The sequence below is a fragment of the Balaenoptera ricei genome, chromosome 19 (assembly GCF_028023285.1).
Source record: "Balaenoptera ricei isolate mBalRic1 chromosome 19, mBalRic1.hap2, whole genome shotgun sequence".
Lineage (NCBI taxonomy): Eukaryota > Metazoa > Chordata > Mammalia > Artiodactyla > Balaenopteridae > Balaenoptera > Balaenoptera ricei.
Genome location: NC_082657.1, coordinates 49,893,087 through 49,912,407, shown reverse-complemented (window position 1 = coordinate 49,912,407; position 19,321 = coordinate 49,893,087). Strand labels below are relative to the sequence as shown.

The 19,321-nt window shown below is 39.7% G+C and overlaps 1 protein-coding gene across 20 annotated transcripts in view; it reads right to left on the bottom strand.

The window, feature by feature from the left end:
- Positions 1 to 19,321, bottom strand: part of HYDIN (HYDIN axonemal central pair apparatus protein) — a 446,648-nt gene that overhangs the window by 307,018 nt on the left and 120,309 nt on the right. For all 20 annotated transcript variants that reach the window (XR_009499152.1, XR_009499153.1, XR_009499154.1 and 17 more), the window contains 2 exons: positions 11,901 to 12,100; positions 3,081 to 3,205 (listed from right to left, as the gene is read on the bottom strand). Coding sequence is in view for 17 of the 20 variants with exons in the window: in XM_059905589.1 (XP_059761572.1) it covers positions 3,081 to 3,205; positions 11,901 to 12,100 (325 nt within the window). In the remaining 3 variants the exon portion in view is untranslated. The remainder of the gene's footprint in view (positions 1 to 3,080; positions 3,206 to 11,900; positions 12,101 to 19,321) is intronic.

The following is a 19,321-nucleotide window of genomic DNA, read 5'->3' as shown; positions in this document are numbered from 1 at the left end:
GCCAAGGCTGTCTTTTGCCCTAGTGGACTTTGTTAACCCTTGAACTTCTGTTTTAACTATTGCATTGGGTGCCTAGGACAGGACATAAAGTCCAGGGCCTGCCCAAAGTAACGATGCTAAATCCAGAAACTACAAAACACAAAGAGGCATAAGATAATGATGGGGTTCAGAACACACTACCACAAAATATGGCACCTTGGCATATTAAATATTTCAAGCTGAAGGAATATAAGAAATGGCAAGTGCAAGAGGGATTTTCTTAACTTCCCCTGAAGCAGGTCACAAGATCCCCCATGTGAGAGGTGCCCTCCAACACCAGGTAGAAAGAAGCATGCGTATCTTCAAATATAGAGGGACATCAAGAGGAGCCTGAATAAACAGGCCTTACTGTCTCCCACAGTTTGCTACTCTTAGCTCATGTCATTTTTTTGTCCTATCACGTTTTCCCACAACTCGCCATCCTTCATTGAACCAGCATAAAGGAATTCAGATTTTACTACTTCTTCAGATCTTCATTTCCTTATGAAGGCTCCCATATCATGTAAAACTTACATTAAATAAATTTTTATGTTCTTCTCTTGTTAACCTGTCTTTTGTTACAGGGGCCCCATCTTAAAAACCTAAACGGGTAGAGGAAAAAGACATTTTTCCTCCTCTACAGATACCATGATTGAAAAACCATAAGAAACAACAAACAGCAAAATAAATAAATAGATGAGCAGACTTAATATGTTTGAATTACCACATACACAATATAAATGTTTAATATATTTAAGAAATAAGAGGGAAACATGAAAAATAAAAGAGTAGACAGCAATCAGATTTGACAAGAACCAAATAAAACTTTCAGAAATTAAAATAATTACAATAATTGAAAAATTAAAACTCAGCAAGTGAGCCTTCGCTGACGAGGGAATTATTGAATGGGACAATGGATAGGAAGAAAGTATCCAGAGAAGTCTACAAAAAAATGGAAAACATAAAATAGAGGTTAAAAGTAATACATAACAGACTAATAGTAGAGTAAGTAATAGAATAATAAAGTAGTTGGAATTCCAGAATAAGATAATAGAATGGAGATGAGCCAATAACCCACATGGAGAAAAAAAAAGAAACATGGTCTGCACTTGACACATATGCAAAAATGAAATCAAAGATAAATCATTAACTTAAACTTGCAGCTAAAACTACTGCCCTTCTAAGAGTAAACACAGGAGAACATATTCATGATCTTGGAAAAGGCAAAGATTTCTTAGCAAGAAGGCAAAAAGCATTAATCTTGAAAGAAAAAAAGGGCTTCCCTGGTGACACAGTGGTTAAGAATCCACCTGCCAATGCAGGCGACACGGGTTTGAGCCCTGGTCCGGGAAGATCTCACATGCCGTGGGGCAACTAAGCCCGTGCGCCACAACTACTGAAGCCCGCGTGCCGAGAGCCCATGCTCCGCAACAAGAGAAGCCACCGTAATGAGAAGCCCGCCCCCACTCGCTGCAACTAGAGAAAGCCCACATACAGCAACGAAGACCCAATGCAGCCAAAAATAAATAAATAAAATAAATTTTAAAAAGTTATTGCATTTTAAAAAAATGATAATACAGATTTCAAAAAAATTAAAAATGTTAGCTCATCAAATATCATTAAGGAAATGAAAAGGCAATCTACAGACTGGTAGAGAAAATTAACAACACATATACTTGACAAATGACTAGTATTCAGAATAACAAGCTGTAAAGTACTCTTACAAATTAATGATAAAAGGAAAAACAACTCAAAAATGAGCAAAAGACTTCAACACTTAATTTTAAAAGATATATGAAAAGCCAGCAAGTACATGAAAAGGTGTTCAACATCATTAATCATTAGAGAAATAAAAACTAAAACCACTAGAAGGCATCACTTTATACATCCAGTATACCTAAAATGAACAATACAACACTATGGGTAGGCGAGGGTGTGAAGCAACTGGAACTCCCAAGCTTTGCTGGTGGGAGTGTAAAATGGCACTACTTTGAGAAGCTGACATCCCTGGTGGGTTATGTACTGTGCTTTTAATCTTCCACTGTTGGGTTACATGGGCCAAAACATCCCCCTTTTGCTTAAGCTAGTCCAGGTTAGGTTTTTCTTACTAGCAGCCAGTGAATTGTGGACAACACTAAAAGATAAATATAGATTGTGCCACTGATTATGAGTTGTTATGCTGGGCAGTGTGGAGCCAGGACCACTTAACCACACATCCTTATGCAAGGGCTTGATTGGTCCTGCTCAGATAAGCATCCACAAAGTCAGCAACTCTGAACTATGACCTAGGCATCATTTGTTGCTTTTTCCCTGACTGTGCACTTCTGTTTTCTCCCTACAGTGCCCTTCTGATGCAGACAATCTGGGTCAATCAACATAAATGGGTAAAAAAGAAGTGAGAAGGAAATGAGAAAAATCATGAAATAATAAATAGTAGTAATAAATATTAATTTGAAAACCAACTTCGGAGACTTGCATAACGTACATACAGTCTACATGACCATAGATTAAATATTTGCAAAAACAATAAGTGAATTTTCATTACTACCCTGGGTGGGGCCTTCAAGAAAATAATGCTAGCAGCAATAGACAAAGTCCTAGATTTAAGTAAGACATTTGCATATTCTAAGGATTAAAGTAACCGGATCTTACATCCAGTTAGAGGACACACACAAGAACATTCTGAACTCGGGTCTGTATTTTTTAAATGTTAGACAAATGCAGCAGTAAATGGAAAACCCATGTGTTAATTACGTTACCTTCAAGTTTCCATTTACATATAAATAACCTCAATCTACCAGTGTAACTTCTGGGTATAGGTTTCTTCGGTTCCTTCTGAGCCCTATATTTCTCAGGCTTTCAAGCACAGGAGAAACTGGTAGGTGGGATTTATATGTGGCTCAGCATCATTTCTGCTGGAGGCATTCAGTCTTTAGTCCTTTACCTTGTGGGTCTTAGCTTACTCTAACGCAGCCAAAATAACCATTTCCTGTTTTGCCTCATTATTTTTTCCATCTGACCTTTCTTAAAATGTAGAACTTTTAACAAAGAATAATACATACCTGTGTCGTAATACACAATAAGTTTTTCACTGTGATTGCCCACAGTCTGTGGCTCAAAATCCACTTCCAGTTGCATGGACTCTCCTACATTAAGAGTTCCAACAGATGGCTCTACAGAGAAGGGCCTGCAACACACACGGAGACACATCATCAGAACACATTCCTGTATGTACACATATAGCTGATTCACTTCCTTGTACAGCAGAAACTAATGCAACATTGTAAAGCAATTATACGCCAATAAAATTAAAAAAAGAACACATTCCCGACTAGTGTGAGGGGGAAGGGGAGAGGAGACATGAGTTCCAGTTCTGCAGACAACACAGACCCAACACGACAATCCAGTGATTCAGAAGTATACTTTTCCCTTAATGTGAAAGAACTTTAGTGTTAATATTAAAATAACAGTAATAGAACAACAAATGTAAGAAAAACTTAAATGATGCATAATATTCTTGTTTGTATCCTTGCCATTTAGCCATTCTTTTAACATTCACTGAGTGATTCCAGAAAAGGACAGACTTATAACGTGTACGCAAATACTGTAATTTGCAAAAGAACAGTCCCTTCAAAGGGATAAAAATCAAGTTTTGCAAGAGTTCAGCGAAGAGAGGGTTTTATGATGGAAAAACATACCAGAGTCTCAAAAGGAAAGTGATCACACAATCACATGAGGATAAGGTGAGGGCAGTCTAACAAAGGGTCTTTTTAAAAGGGGGGAAGGGGTGTAGGGAAACTACAAGAGATGATGCAATTGCCCAGGGTTGTTAACAGTAGAACTGTTACCACCTCTAGGCCCAAAGAGCCAAGGAGAAGGAATGGTTTTGAAACCCACCAGAGTCCTAAGAGAAGGCTGCCTTATGAGGCTCAAAGGGCTTTAGTTAAGAGAGACAGTCAGCCCAGGAGGCCTCACACATAGGACACTAGGGGGAAAAGTGTCTTGACCTCACATCCTTTGCCTGATTGCCTGCTGGGACTCCCACTGGCTGAACCCAACCAGAAGCCAAAGGCATGGGAGCCTATTGACCTCTGCCATATAGGTTAGCCTCCTGGGTGAGAGTAAGCTGGAGAAGGGTGGAGAGCATTTGGAAAGGCAAACTGGGGACATCTGTGTCTTGAAAATAGAATTTGGGCATGCAGACCTTATGGGGAGGCAGGGTGGATCTGGGAACAGGAAACAGGAAACAGTTGATTTTAATTGTCCTGGAAAGGAAGAGTAAGAGAGAAGCTGGATCTGATCATGAAGTACCTTAAATAACTTACAGAGCTCTTCCTTCTAAACAGGAAACCCAGCCCTTTTAATTATTTTCATGGTCCATTTCACTTCTTTAAATTGCCAGTTTTTCAAAGTAATGTGTTGGACAATGTATCTGGCAGGCTAAGCTGTTTCTGATTATTTACTTGTATCGCAACTGTTTTTAGTCTTCATTCCTTAAACCTTCCCTTAGATAATGAACTTAATTTCAGAAAACCTAACCTTTGCTCTATGAGGGTACAAAGCTTACAGCATGGGTAGCACTTGGTGGTACCTGAAATGATCACTGCAGGACCTCGAGTGCTTCCTACCACGGGCAATTGTTTCTTTTCTCTGGTGCCCTCTATTTGGATTGCCCTCTCCTTTCACTACTTTCCCACTCCTTTGTCTGTCCTTTTCCCATACCTTCAGCACCGAAACTCCAATGAACTCCAGGCACTGCTGTAGGGGCACCATGAGGTAGTAGTTACTAGCCTGGAGCCAAATGAATAAGTTCAAAACCCAGATCAGCCATGAGCTTGGGTAAGTCACTGAACATTCAGTTTCCTCATCTGTAAAATGAGGATAACGACAGCACCTATTTCACAGGGTTGTAGTGAGGATTAAAGGAGTTGATAGAGGTAAAGTGCGCAGAATAATGTCTGGCATGTAGGAAATGCTAAACAAATGTTTATTATTATTTTTGTTACTGCTATTGTTATCTCCCTCATTAGCAGCTGGAGGATGATCTTGGGTATTCAGATGAGTTCAGGTTTTTATCATCCTCCTCTCAATCCTTCACACTGCTCTAGAGACATTGTAAAAAAAAACACACACAGGACATAACACATCAATCTCTTGTTCAAACACCTTCAGTGGCCCCCATAATTTATGTAATAAAGTCCAAAGTCCTCGACATTTGAGGTCCCACACAATCTACTCCCAACTAGTTTTGGCCTTCTCATTAAACAGATACATCTGTCCAAATACATTATACACCTGTCACATTCCATGTCAGACTGGGGTGGGACAGGATGGGAGGGCTTTAGTCTCTACACCCATAACATTCCCCAGCACTGCACCTCCTCTTCCTTCCAACCAGACAGTGCCCCATACATAGACATTCCAGAACTGCTCGGGTCAGATAGGAACATTCACCGTTTTCCATGTAATACTCCTTCCAAAGTCACCCATCATAGCCCAGACTCAAAGCTACCTTTTAAATAGAATCTTTCCTGATTCTCTCTCTTATTAATAATGTCTCCTTCCTCTCAGATACTATAACTTTATTTTAACTTCTTACTTTAGCTCACCTTGTACAATAATAAGTTTTCATGCCCGTCTCTCCCAATAGCTAGAGACTCTTGAGATGAAAGGAAAGAGAAAGCAAACAAAATTTCATTAGCACATACTCTATGCTGGGTACTACAGTAGGCACTTTACATATGTCAATTCTTTTAATCCTCACAAAATCTTGAGAAAGTAGGTCTTGTTATTTGCATTTTAGATATGAGAAAGTAGATGCTCTAAAAGGGCAGGCAACTGGCCCAAAGCTACCCAAGTAGGTAGTGTTAGAGCAGGGATGGAAGCCTGCCTTCAAGTTTTTTCTGTCTCCCCAAACCATCCTTGAATGTGGAAGCCACCTGGTTAGATTCATCTTTGTGTCTCTCACCACCCCATGCATAGCTCTTTACTCATAGGAGCCTCTCAAAAGAGGTTGTTAAATTGAATTATAATCAACTTTTAAAGGGAAATTTAAAATATCTCTAATCTTTATTTAATCTTTATAACAACTTGGTGGAACAGAAAAGGAGCAGACTTTTGGTATCTCAAGAATCTCTGCTTGATGGAAGATGAAGGTGAGTCTCACCATCTTTAAAGTTCTTTCCTTCCTTATGGCCTCAGGAAGAATCTGAAGAATTGAGAACTGGCCCCAGTTTCCTGGCTTTGGGAACAACATTGTAACATTCTCTTCTACCTCCGCTTCACCAGTTCCTAATATTTTTCTCCCTACACTGTGCTTTCTTTTTTTTTTTTCAAACATTTCTTAGTAGCAAAATAACAGTTTTGAAATGAATTGGATAGTATTACATTACAGAACCTAAGCTAATTTTCTATGGACAAAGGGACTCTTCTTACGACCTCCAGAAATCCTAATTCCATACAGTGGTAACACATTCTTCCCTTTTGTGCTAATTGTTGGGTTTATATTACACTAAACTTCTTCAGTGGTTAGAAAATCACCTGGGATAGCCATTGCTACTTAGAGCTGCCTAAGCTTTCTCTATAAATCAGACATTAATTGGATAGAGTGTGTTAAGTTCTGGTGCTTAAACATTGTCTATAATTTGATTTTGTATTTCATTTTACTAGAGGCAGACAGGCTGAAAAGGCTAGAGAATACCAAGTACCAGAAAATGATCTTACAGAGAGGTAAAAGGTGCTGTTCCTCCAGGGTATAAAGCTGCCTCTGTCTACCAGAATGTCTGGTTTTGATATCACATCCTCATTAATACCGAATACTTGATTAGGGAGGGAACTCGGGTTTGTGTAAAATCGTGAGCCACAAGAAAGATTTTGAGTCTTTGTTCAATCCACTACGAACTGCTCTTAAGAACTAAAATTATTCCATTCAAATGATTCAATATTTTAGCAGAAGACTAAATACTGGTTCTATTATATTAAACATTGAATATAAAATTAGTATTTTTCCTTCAGATAACCTTTCTTATTAACTGATTCCTAAATCGAGATTTTAGATTTTGAAATTACTCCTTAATTCTTTCTATTTCACCTTCCAAAATTAATCCTACTTTAATAGTCAAAGTTATTCTGGTACCTACTAGAGTTTTAGGTCAAATCTGTAATAAAGTTGAAGAGTAATTGTTTATGTTCTCTGTATACTTTATAGCACACTGAGGCTCCTTTTATTAGTGTAAAAAAACACTATGCCTCTTTTATAGTACTTGGAGCATGTTTTTTTATTTTAAATTATTGTAGAGGTTTATAGTTGTAGCTCTGCTGTTGTGATATATTGTTGGTTAGGCATCCTATAAACATTTATTGAGCACTTATTTATTCTAGACACTTTGCTAGATGCTGGGGACATACAAATGAAAAGATACAATCCTTGCATTTGAGAAGATCACATTCTAATGGGAGCAACAGACACATAAAGTTTTATTTTTTATAATTTATATGAACCTGACCACTTATAAACTTTACCATTAATTAAATCATTATTTCAATGAAAAGAATATGATTTGTTTTTTAAACAATTTCCTGTGAGATATTATTTCTAACTGTATAATGACTACAAAAGCAGCAAGACCAAGAGTATAGACCCTATGTTTTTGACTCCAAATTCTCAAACTACATATACTGCTCCACTATGTCTATTGACAATCATGTTGTCAGTGAAAGAGTGGTCCTCAGCCCTGTCTGGGCAACACAATCACCTGTGCATTTTTCAGAATGGATACTCGTCAGGGGATCCCCCCAGACATTCTGATTCAATAAAATGTGACCACAAATTCAACTGCATTCTTTCTCATTGTAGTCATTAGGGCTTTCAGTTGCAAACAACAGAAACCAATTCTGGCTAACTTAGACAGAAAAGGGATTTATTGGAAGGATTTGAGGTAGCTCACAGAATTGACATCATGGTTGGATTACATGCATTTTGTGGAAAGAACATAAAAGTACCATTTTGTGCAGAGTCTAAACAGGAAAACAAAAATAAACAGGAAATTTAATTGAAGGACTTGGTTACACAGAAGATGAAAGCTATGAAAAGCCCAACTTAAGATGGTGAGATAGCTCAGGGATTAGTAATAGCGGTAAGCCATTTCCACCACTGGGCTGGAGACAAAAGGAGAGGAGGAAGTAAGTATTAGCAGATCCTGGGGACCTGGCAGAAGTTGGAACCATGGCAGGTCTGTCTGACATGATCTAGAACCACAGAGGAGATGCAGCTGCTTGCTGGGGACTCTACTGAAGTTAGAGAGGGAGGAAGAGAAATACTCTGACTTCTTCCTACTCTCCAACCTCCTTCTAGTGCCCTCCACTGGTCAAACCCAGGTGGAATCCAGCAGGTCGCGGAGGCTAGAGGGGCTAACACAGCCCAACATAGATACTGAGCAAAGCCTGGGAAGGGCAAGGAATGGATCTTGAGGTAAACAAGGCCAGAACTGGCCCATGTTTGTTTTAATCCAAATTTTGCTATTAACTTACTGGGGGAACTTGGCTAAGTCATTTACCTTCTCAGACCTTACTTCTTTCATCTGTAAAATGGGAATGTTGGACTAGAGTTTCTAATGTCATTATGATTTCTGGCTAGTCCTTGAGTTAGCTCACCATTTTACCTTAGAAGTGTTTCTACATTGGGAAAAGATGATTCACATTCACAGTTACATGGATATAAAAGTTTTAGATCTTTTCCTGCAACTTCACACTATTAAATCTGTGATTTTGTTTCACTTTACATGAATGTATTGCCAATTATGTGTAGTTTTTAAGATTCAGCCGAACAGTCCAGGAAGATATGCTGCCTGTGCTTGTTTTTCCACCTTAGGTGGACTCTCTTTTTCATTGGAACAATACCAATGTCACAGGAAGTTTTTAATGTGTATTATGGATGGTGGTTATGAAAGTTCTTTTTTTTTTTTTTAATCAAAAGAGATTGGTTCTTTCCAAGTCATGGTGAGCCAGTTGAACAACTTGCTCCCTTCCCTTCAATCAAAATATGAGTCTCACCACGAAATGACAAACAAAGCCTTTATAAGCACTTTGACAATGTCAGGAGACACTGATTCTCAAAAGAATTTTTCCTTTGCCTCTGATGGTTGATTTATCTAAAGTGGGTCAGAGTCCTGCTTCCACCCAGGATGTAGAGAGCTGAAAAGAGTGTTTCTTTTACTGTAACAACAACAACAACAACAAAAAACAGATAAACAACAAAATCACAATTTTTCTCAAACCCATTAGAGAGCTGAGATTGCAGGGCAAACAAAAACGGACAATCTCCTGCCTCTAAAGAAGACAAGACATGTGCAGAGTATTTCACCTGTGGCAGACAGAACATTCCTACAAGCAGAAGAAATGGTGAGAGAGGATGGAGAAAAGAAATATTTGAAGAGATAATGGCTGATGCTTTCCAAAAATAATGACAGATCCAAGAAGCTCAGAGAACTTCATGCAGGATTGAAACAAAAATCAAATAAAAGCAAAATAAGATCCTTAAACCAAAAAACAACCAAAAACAAAATCCACATCTAGACACATCACATTCAAACTGCTAAAAACCAAATATAAAGACAAAATCTTGAAGGCAGCCCAAGAAAAAGACATAATTACCTACAGAAAAACAAAGCTAGGAATTACAGCAGACTTCTCATTAGAAAACTGTAAGCCAAAAGACAATGAAGTGACATCTTTAAAGTACTAAAAAAAAAAAGTATATATAACTGCCATTTCAGAATTCTATACTGTAGAGAAAAAAATCTTTCAAAAAATGAAGGCAAAATATTTTTTTTCAAGTAGACAAAAACTGAGATAATATCCACTAGATCTGTGCTACAAGAAATATTAAAGTAGTTTTTCAGCCAGGAAAAAATGATACCAAACAGAAACTTGAATCTACATGAAATGGTTTAGAGCTAGTGACGCTCCTGGGACACATGTAAGAATAAACACAAATTCCCTCCTGAGGGATGTGCCTCAACCCACATTATGGCATCTGTGCTACCTACAATATGGCAGACCAAGTAACCCGAAAACTCTTCCACCAGAAAATACCTAGAAAGTCTGGATAAAATATAACTTACATAAATGTGTAGCTGAGCATGCCAAAAAAAAAAAAAAAAAAAAAAAGGCAAATCCACAGGATTCAAAAACAAGAGGAAATAAGAACCAGAGCAGTAAGCCACTGAGCCCTTGAAGCCTGGGTTTTAACAGCCCTGCTAATAGCAGCAGGATACAAGGTCTTGGGATGGTTAAGTCAGGGGACTGGTAACAAAATCCCCATATAAACCTGGGAAACTTCAAAGGTTACCAAAACGTTCTCCCATTAGCACAAGGAAAGATGTCTATCATGGTTTTGAATGAGGGAAACAAGGATTCTCTAGGGAATTCATACTTTGGACATGTGTATTCTACCAGTTTAGGGTTTAGATATGCATGATCAGTCCAGGAACTCCTAAGCCAAGAAATTACCAGAGAGGCAGACTATGTTGTCTAACCTTTGGGAACCAGGCAGAAGTAAATGCTAATCCTTACTGGAGAGATGTGTCCTTAAACTAGCGAAGGATTCCACAGATAAAGCCCTTATGAAAATGATCCAGCTCAATATCTGCCTTATTTTTAGAAAGTCATAGAAAAGAACTTGACCTTCTGTCTCCTGTGTTCCCAAGCTGGCCATTCTTGTTATGGCCCTGCTAATCAGCCAACATCTTCATGTCCCATAACAACCATTCTTTCCCATCTTATAAGAGAGATCACTGAGGGCAAGGATTGTCCCATAATATTTATATTGTCCCATAATGTCTACTACACTATAGCTACACCATAAATTATCAGATTAAAATCAAACAGCTTCACTTACTAGCTATGTGCTCTTGAGCAAGTTATACAACCTCTCTATTGCTCAGCTTTCTCATCTTCAAAGCCAGCAATAGCAGGTTGAGTTCTTCTCATATCTCATCACTCCAAACTCTTCTTCTGCCTCTTTCTATTTTTAAAGATGTTTGTGATTACACTGGGCCCACCCAGATGATCCAGGATAATCTGCCCATTTTAAGGTCAGCTGATTAGCAACCTTAACTACATCTACAACCCTAGTCCCCTTTGTCATGTGACACTACACATTTACAGGTTCTGGGAATTAGGACATGCACATATTTGAGGAGCCATTATTCTGCCCACCACACTGGCAGTAGGTCATTTAAAGAAACAATAAAAGAAGAAACACTCACTATACAGTACTTGCTATATACCAGCAGTTTATGTTTATTAATTCATCTATTCCTCACAACAACCCCATAAGGTGGCTACTTTCCCCCATTTTTCAGATGCGAAAATTGTGGGTGGCCTCTAAAACTGGAAAAGGCAAAGAAATGGATCCTCCCATCAAGCCTCCAGAAAAGAACACAGCCCTGCCAACACTGGGATTTTAGCCCAGTGAGGCTTCTGACCTACTGAAATGTCAGATAATAAATTTGTATTGTTTCAAACCATGAAGCTTGTGGTAATTTATTACAATAGCAGTAGAAAACTAATACAGCCAGTTATAAAAGTCTCAGTCACAACAAATATGTTTATTAATATATTCCCATGAGCCATTCTCTATGCTAAATAGAAAGTCTCTTATCCAGCATTTCAGAAAACCACCCATATCCAAACAGGTAACCTTGAATTTTGGGTTCCTCATGGGATGAAGAGGAAGTCTGCCCCACATCATTGAGGTCTCCCATCCTTGCAAGTGAAGACTGTAATAAGCAGTTGCATCTTGACTGCTATTCTACGAAACTACATGTGTTGACTAGATTTAGCTATAATCAATCAAAAACAAAAGCTGAAGGAATGCATACCTGTGAGTTTTGATGTGAAACATGGCATCTTTGTTGCCAATGTTTCGCACCAGCAGAATCTTCTGAGTGCTGTATTTGACAGGGCAGGTAGAAAAATTCAGCTTGTCAGGAAAATCTAGGATGGCTCGTGCACCTCTAGCTTTGATGGGCACAATAAACTTTTCTCTTTCAGTAACACAGGTCAACATATGGGCATAATCCTACAAGAGAAGGGTACAATCATTACTTGTGGAAACAGCAACATGACCAAGATAACTGCAAGAAATATGGCTGTATGCCAAGCATCTTGCAAAACAACTTAATATATATATTCTATGAAACCTTCTCAAGACAATTATGGATGTACCTTCAATGAGATACTCTTTTCTAAGAAAAAGAGAACAGTTCAAATATTAAAACCTACAAGCCAATAGAGAAGCTTATGCTTCTTGTGTTTCCCAGATATTAGGGAGGTGGGATGCAGGACAGTTGAGGCTCATTCTTTTTTAGATCAGAGGAGGTTCACACCAGTAACTTCACGTCCTCCTTCTAAACCCTACCTACTTATCCTTCAAGCCATGTGTTAGACTGATAGCTCCAAATAATGGTCTCTCTATGACCACACTTTTTGAAATATGACTGTGCAGCTTCTCCATCATGAGTGGAGTCTATTTCTTTACCCTGTGCTTTGACCAATGGAATGTGGCAGAAGTTATGCTATGCCAGTTCCAAGCTAAGGCCTCAAGAAGCTTTGGGCATTTCCATTCTTGTTCTTGAAACTCTACCACGTAAACAGGTCTGGTCTAGACTACTGCAGGATGGGAGCCCAGATGTCCCATGCTAGACCAGCCTACTGCCCCAGATACGTGAGAGAGCCCAGCCAAGTTAAGCAGAGTTGCCTACCCAACTCATGAGTGGGCCCAGTCAAGATTAGCTAAACCATAGTCTTGTGAGCCATAATATCCATAATTGAATTTGGGAGTGGTCTGTCATTATACAACAATAGCTAACTGATTCAAAGCCCATTTTAAACCTCACCTCTTGTGCAAAGCCATTACTGACCATTCCAAATAAAAATGCTGAGGCCCTAGGCATCCATCGTCCCCAATCTTGAGTCTAAATGCAACAGAAATGCTGAATTAAGTCACCCTTCATCTCCTCTCATAAGATAGGAAAATGGAAGTCTCATCCTCAATGCAACAAAGAAAAAGTTAAAAGTAAACCATCACCAACAAGCAAACCTAAATGTGAAAGGAAAGCATTAACAGTCTCCTCAAGAATAGGCTCAGGGGGCTTCCCTGGTGGTGCAGTGGTTAAGAATCCGCCTGCCAATGCAGGGGACACAGGTTCGAGCCCTGGTCCAGGAAGATCCCACATGCCGCGGAGCAACTAAGCCTGCGAGCCACAACTACTGAAGCCCACGTGCCACAACTACTGAAGCCCGTGCGCCTAAAGCCTAAAGCCCATGCTCCGCAACAAGAGAAGCCACGACAATGAGAAGCCCGCGCACCGCCACCAAGAGTAGCCCCCGCTCCCCACAAGTAGGGAAAGCCTGTGCGCAGCACCTAAGACCCAATGCAGCCAAAAATAAATAAATAAAATAAAATAAAATAAAAAAGAATAGGCTCAGAAGTCACTGTGAAAGAAATTTGCTATCTAAATCAGGTTCATTTTCCTTCATTTTAAGTTTCCCCATCATTTTAGTGTGTGTTTTGGCTGCAAGGCAATCTTTATAAGTATAAAGGCCTCTTGGAACTTAAGTTTCCTTTTGGTAATCATGCAGTAAATGGTTTTCAGTGGTGGAGGTTTAAAACCTCTCTTTGGACTTTAGGCACAGAGCAGGAATGGGAATGTCTGACATACTGACTGACATTTAGACCTGGCCACGCACTCAATTTCATGAAACCCACAGGACAAGTAGAAAGCAGTGGTATCCCCAATTAGTTTATTCATCCAACCATGTTTATTAAGTGTCCAGGTGCCAGGCACTGAGCTGGGTCTGGGTATGCAACTGAGTAGTAACCACAGACGTGGATCGCTCCGAGCTTACATAGTGATGGAAGAGACAGTGAGCAGGTAAATAAAGCATATCTAATGTACAATGTAATACATACACAAATATATTAAATAAATATAAAGAGAAAATAGCCAGGAATGTTCCCCCGACAGAGCTTTACACCTGCAGTCTCTCTGCCTCCCTGAACCCCAAACTCATACCCAGCAGCCGGATCAACATCTCCCTGGATACAAACTTACCATGGCCCAAAGCAAAGCTGCTGACTAATGCAACTGCCTGCAACTGTGCATAAAGATACCCTACCAAGGGAAGGAACAGGGCCTGAAATCCCGTCCACTCTGCTGGCTCCAACTGAATCGGCCTATAGGGGCAGCCTTCTTCTCATGCCCACAAAGGCTCCACAATGCCAGCTGAGGTCCTGCTCATGACCTTCCTTCCACCCTAAATCTGTCCCCTCACTGCCTCTCCATCTTGGTACATGAATCTCCATCCTTCCACTGGCCTGGATTTAATATCCTGGCATGAGGCATCCTTGATCACTCTGTTTCTCAATTTCTTAGTAAATCCTGTAGGACTGACCTTCAAAATATATCCAGACCACAAACACATCTCACTACTTCCATCCTGCCACCCTGACCCTAGCCACTCCAATCTTTCCTGGGCTAACTGGACTCTGTTTCAACCCTTGCTCCCTAAAGTCTATTTTCCACACAAGGGCCAGAGGGATCCAGTTAAAATATAAGTCAGCTCAGGAGGCTCCTCCATTCAAAATCTCCCAAGCAGAGAGCTGGGGGTCTCTGAGTGCTATGGCCTGGCACCCCTGTCATTTCTCTGGCCACACCTCCCCCCTCCCCCGCTCGCGTCTCTGCTCCAGCTACAGGTTTCCTTGCCGTCTCTTGAGTATTCTAGAGATGCTCTCCCTTCAGAGCCTTCAAACTCGATGTTCGTTCCATCCAGAACATGCTTTCCTGTAATTATTCACATTGCTTGCTCCCTCACTTCCTTCAGGACTTTGCACAATGTCCATTTTCTCCCTGAGGCCTCCCCTGATTGCCCTATTGTAAACTTAACTCTCCCTCTCCCGTCCCATCACTCCCTAGCCTTTCGTTTGCTTTAGTTTTCCCAAAGCCATCTAACACATTATATATGTTACCTATTTATTGAGTCTATTGTATGCCTCCCCCCTTATCTCCATGTCAACAGGGATTCTGCCCATCGTATTGACTTCACATATCCAGCACCTAGAACAGGGCGTGGTACTTAGTAAACATTCAACAAATATTTGCTAAAGACAGGCAAATAAGTACTATAATGCTGAGTGAAGAGAAATAAAGCATAAGGGAATAAAGAGTGAGTGGGAAAAGGCCTCTATGAGGAGGTGACATTCCAGCAGAAATCTAAGTGAAAGGAGAAATGACGTCATGGGGGTGGGTGGTAATCTGGGCGAAGCATGATTCAGAGACTGTGGCCAGAGGGGAATAAGGTAAGGAGAGGTTAGAGATGCAGCCAAGAGGTTGTGGGAAGCCAGATCACACAGGAGCTTGTAAGCCATTGTTAGGACCTGAGGACGGCCAAAAACATTAATGATGCTGAAAGCGGATCAAGATGTACCTGATTTATGTTTTAGAAGAATTACTAGCTGCTATGTAGGCAACAAACTGTAAGGAGGCTAAGGTGAAAAAAGGGTGGCCAGTTAGGCAGCCACTGCAGTAGTCCAGGCAAGAGATGAAGCTGACCTGGCCTAGTGCAATAAATGCTTAGCTTAGAGCTTGGCGAGTAGTGAAGTACTCAATAAATGTTAGTTGTCATTACTAAAATGTTGCATAAAATACAATGTTTTGAGTAAGGCACGTAGGAAAAACTCAATTTGTGTACTTGTTGTTAGGATAATAATGATAATCCTGGTAATGATGATAATAATGGAACAAGATAATTTCAAAAAACAACAAGGACTTTGAAGAAAATAAAACATAGTAAAGTGATAATATGGGAAGCGGCTGCTTTAGGTTAGAACGACCAAGGATGCCTCCCTGAGGAGGTGGCCTTCGAATAGAGACCTGAATAGCCAAAGCATCCAGTCAGGCAAGATATAGGAATGGAGCGTTCCTGGCAAGGAGAGGTGCAAACATAAAAGTCCTAAGGTAGGAGCAAGTAATAACAATTAATGGACAGTATTCATGAAATTTATTTAAATTGAGTTGTTGGACTCTTAGCTCTTCAAGTGATTCTGGTTTCTGCATGGTAATGCCAGGCTCAAAAATTATGCCATTCAGATATAAGAAAGTACAAATTACACGAAGCATACTTGATCGTAGAAAACTCCACAGAATTCAACAACAAAACAGTCTAGTCTGATTACATCAGAATCCTAAAGAGATAAGTACTGTTTTCATTTTTTCTCAGGAGATCAAACCCAGCAAGCAAAGGTTTTGTTGGGAATTAGAAACTGGAAAGCTGCTGGCACATGTGGAAACTTAATATTAACTGAGGCTTTGAGAGAAAGAACAAAAGATGCTGCTGAATCCACGATGAGAGGGGATCTCCAAGTAATTTATTCTATGTTTACATATTCTCTGCCTTGTTCTATAAGGAATTGAAGACAGCTGAAAATAATTTAGGAAGCTAACTGAAATATTCAAATTTCCCAATGAGGAAAATTTGAAGTTTGATCAGAATTTTATATTTTTTTCATAATCAAGCATATAAAAGAATATGAAGAAATTCTTTAAACTCCTTAAAAATGTATTCCAATCTCTGAAGCTCTGTATTTAATATGACCATATTAGATTATATAATATACAATTATATATTGCTCTACTGGCTTAAAATTAATTCAGATGTTATGACTTGGGAGGCTTTGTCAGCCTGCAACCTAAGCAATTACTTCAGTTGATGTACTTCCTTCCTCTGTACTTAAATTCAGAGCAATCAGGTCACCATTCAGAGCCAAAATATTTATTCCAAACTCTCTCCCGTCTACTATGAGATTTAGCTATGAATTACTTTATATCCTAAAATGTTATTCTATATAACAATGGTCTCCAGATGAAATTTCCTATCCATTTTTTTTCTGTCCATTAACCTTCCTTCCAACCTGCCTATCCTCCAAACTTAAAAAAAAAAAAAAAAGCAGTGGAATATGCAAGTGGCAGATTTGACTCTGAGAAGTGAAAAGAATGAATCTCGATTTTATATTAGCTCCACGATAGAAAGCAAACGTGGCAATAATTCTGTCCTTTAACATCTCAGGCAAAGGAAAATGATGTCTTCTACTGCAGCAAACGACTCCCCAGGCGTTCAAGGGCAAGCACAGCCAGTGCGGTTAAGCCCTCACAATCCTCTTTCTCCCTTTTCTCCACTCCTAAACTTGATGGTGGAATGGCTAACACAGAGTAAAACCAGATTTGATTAGGACTCAGCACATTTAATACTCACTGTCCCTGAAAAACGTTATAAATTCCCTAACCAGTTAAAAGTACTTATTTTATAGTATCTTCTCAATCTGAAATTCACCTCTCTAAAGGGAAGAATTAGTTCTCAAGTCCTAATCAGTTTAAAAACAAGACTGATCAGGTCTCTCGGGCCTTATCCTCTACCACTCTGACTCTTCATATGATTTACCTGGGGTCTCAGTTTCCTAGGGGCATCTACACTTCTCCACCTATTAAAAAGGAATGACCTCTGATCTTTGGCTTGTAAAGAGACCCGAGGACTTCCACATTTATTTTGACCATTTGTATCATTAGTATACAACGATAATGTGGTTACTTCATGATTCATGTACAAATCATCCACTTAAGGTAATTAATTTCCTGTTTAGCTTTTTTGCTTTCTAAGTTACCTTAAATCTACCAGTCAACCTGTATCTATACCCATATACTCTGCCTTCATTCCTGTTCTTATCTAAGACCAAACCCTTTCCTTGCGTACTAGATTTCAATCCTTCTCACTTACCTTAGGATTTTCCTGAAGCATCAATTTTCCCTCTTTACTGAACATTCACAGCTTATAACAATACTTAAATAGCCTCATCTTAAATATTAAATAAACTACCCTCAATCTCAACATCCACCTCCAGCTACTGCCCCACTTTTCCAATTACCCTTTACAGCAAAACTCCTCAAAGGTGTTATTTATACTCAATATTACCACCTCTTCACTTTCCCTTCTCTCTTCTACCCACCCCATCAGACTTCTCTACCCAACATTCCACAGAAACTGTTCTCACCAAGGTCACTAATGACTTTGCCAAATCTAATGGCTAAGTCCACATCCTTGTTTTATTCTACTTTTTATAGCTTTGGACACAGTTGATCTCTCCTTCTTTTTTAAAAATACTTTATCCACCTGGACTCCAGAGCACTGCAGTCTCCTGGTTTTCCTCCTACTTCACGACTACCCCTTCTTAGTGTCACCCTCTGTTGGCATCTCCTCCTCTTTCCACCCTCTTCTTTATCTCCACTCACTCCCAGCATCATCTCCTCCACCCTTGGTGGTAAGTAGCATCATTACACTATAACTTTTAAATATTTGTCTGTAGACCCAACATTTCCCCTTTATTGCAGACAATTGTGTCCAACTGCTTCCTTGATATTTCCACTTGGATGTCTAAAGGGAAGTTCAAACTTAACATATAAAAAACAGAGTTCCTGAGTCCCTACCTCACTCCTACCCAGCCTCGTTAACCTTTTTTTCTTCCACTTTCCATATCTCAGCAAATGGTGGCACCATTTGGTCAGCTGCTGGCCAAAATACTATGAGAAACTAGACTCCTGTTTCTTCACACCCTTTATCTAATTCATCAGTAAACCCTGACAGCTCTACCATAAAAATATATATCCTTCATCCACCTACTTCTCATCACCTTCACTGTTACCACCCTTGTCCAAATCATCCTCATCTTTTTCTCGCAAACTATTACAATAGGCTCTTGTCTCTATATTCATCAGGGTTCAGTTCTGCTACATATAACAGGGAACAGAAGAAAATAAGAGCAACTTAAACTAGGCAGCTAGCAGTTTATTTCTCTCCTAGAAAGTCCAGAGGTAGGTGGGCCAGGTTGGTATGGTCACTCCACAGCGTCGTGAGAGACACAAATTCCTCAATTCCTGCTCTACCAGTCTAGCACAGGGTCCATTCTCAATGTCGCCGGATGGGGCAGAGCGATTCCTGGGATGCCAGCTATTCTCACAGCCAAGCTGCAGGCAGGAGAAGGCAGAATAGAGCACTTTCCACTGTGTCAGCTTCCGTCAAGTACATGCGTTTGGAAGTCCTGCTCACATCTCACGGGCCAACATTTAGACAACATGTAGCTGCAAAGGAGGCTGGGGAAATGCAACATTTTGTTTCTGGCAGCAACAAGTCCAATCAAAATATGTGATTCTCTTACCAATGAGGAAAGAGAAAATGGATGTTAAGAGTAGAC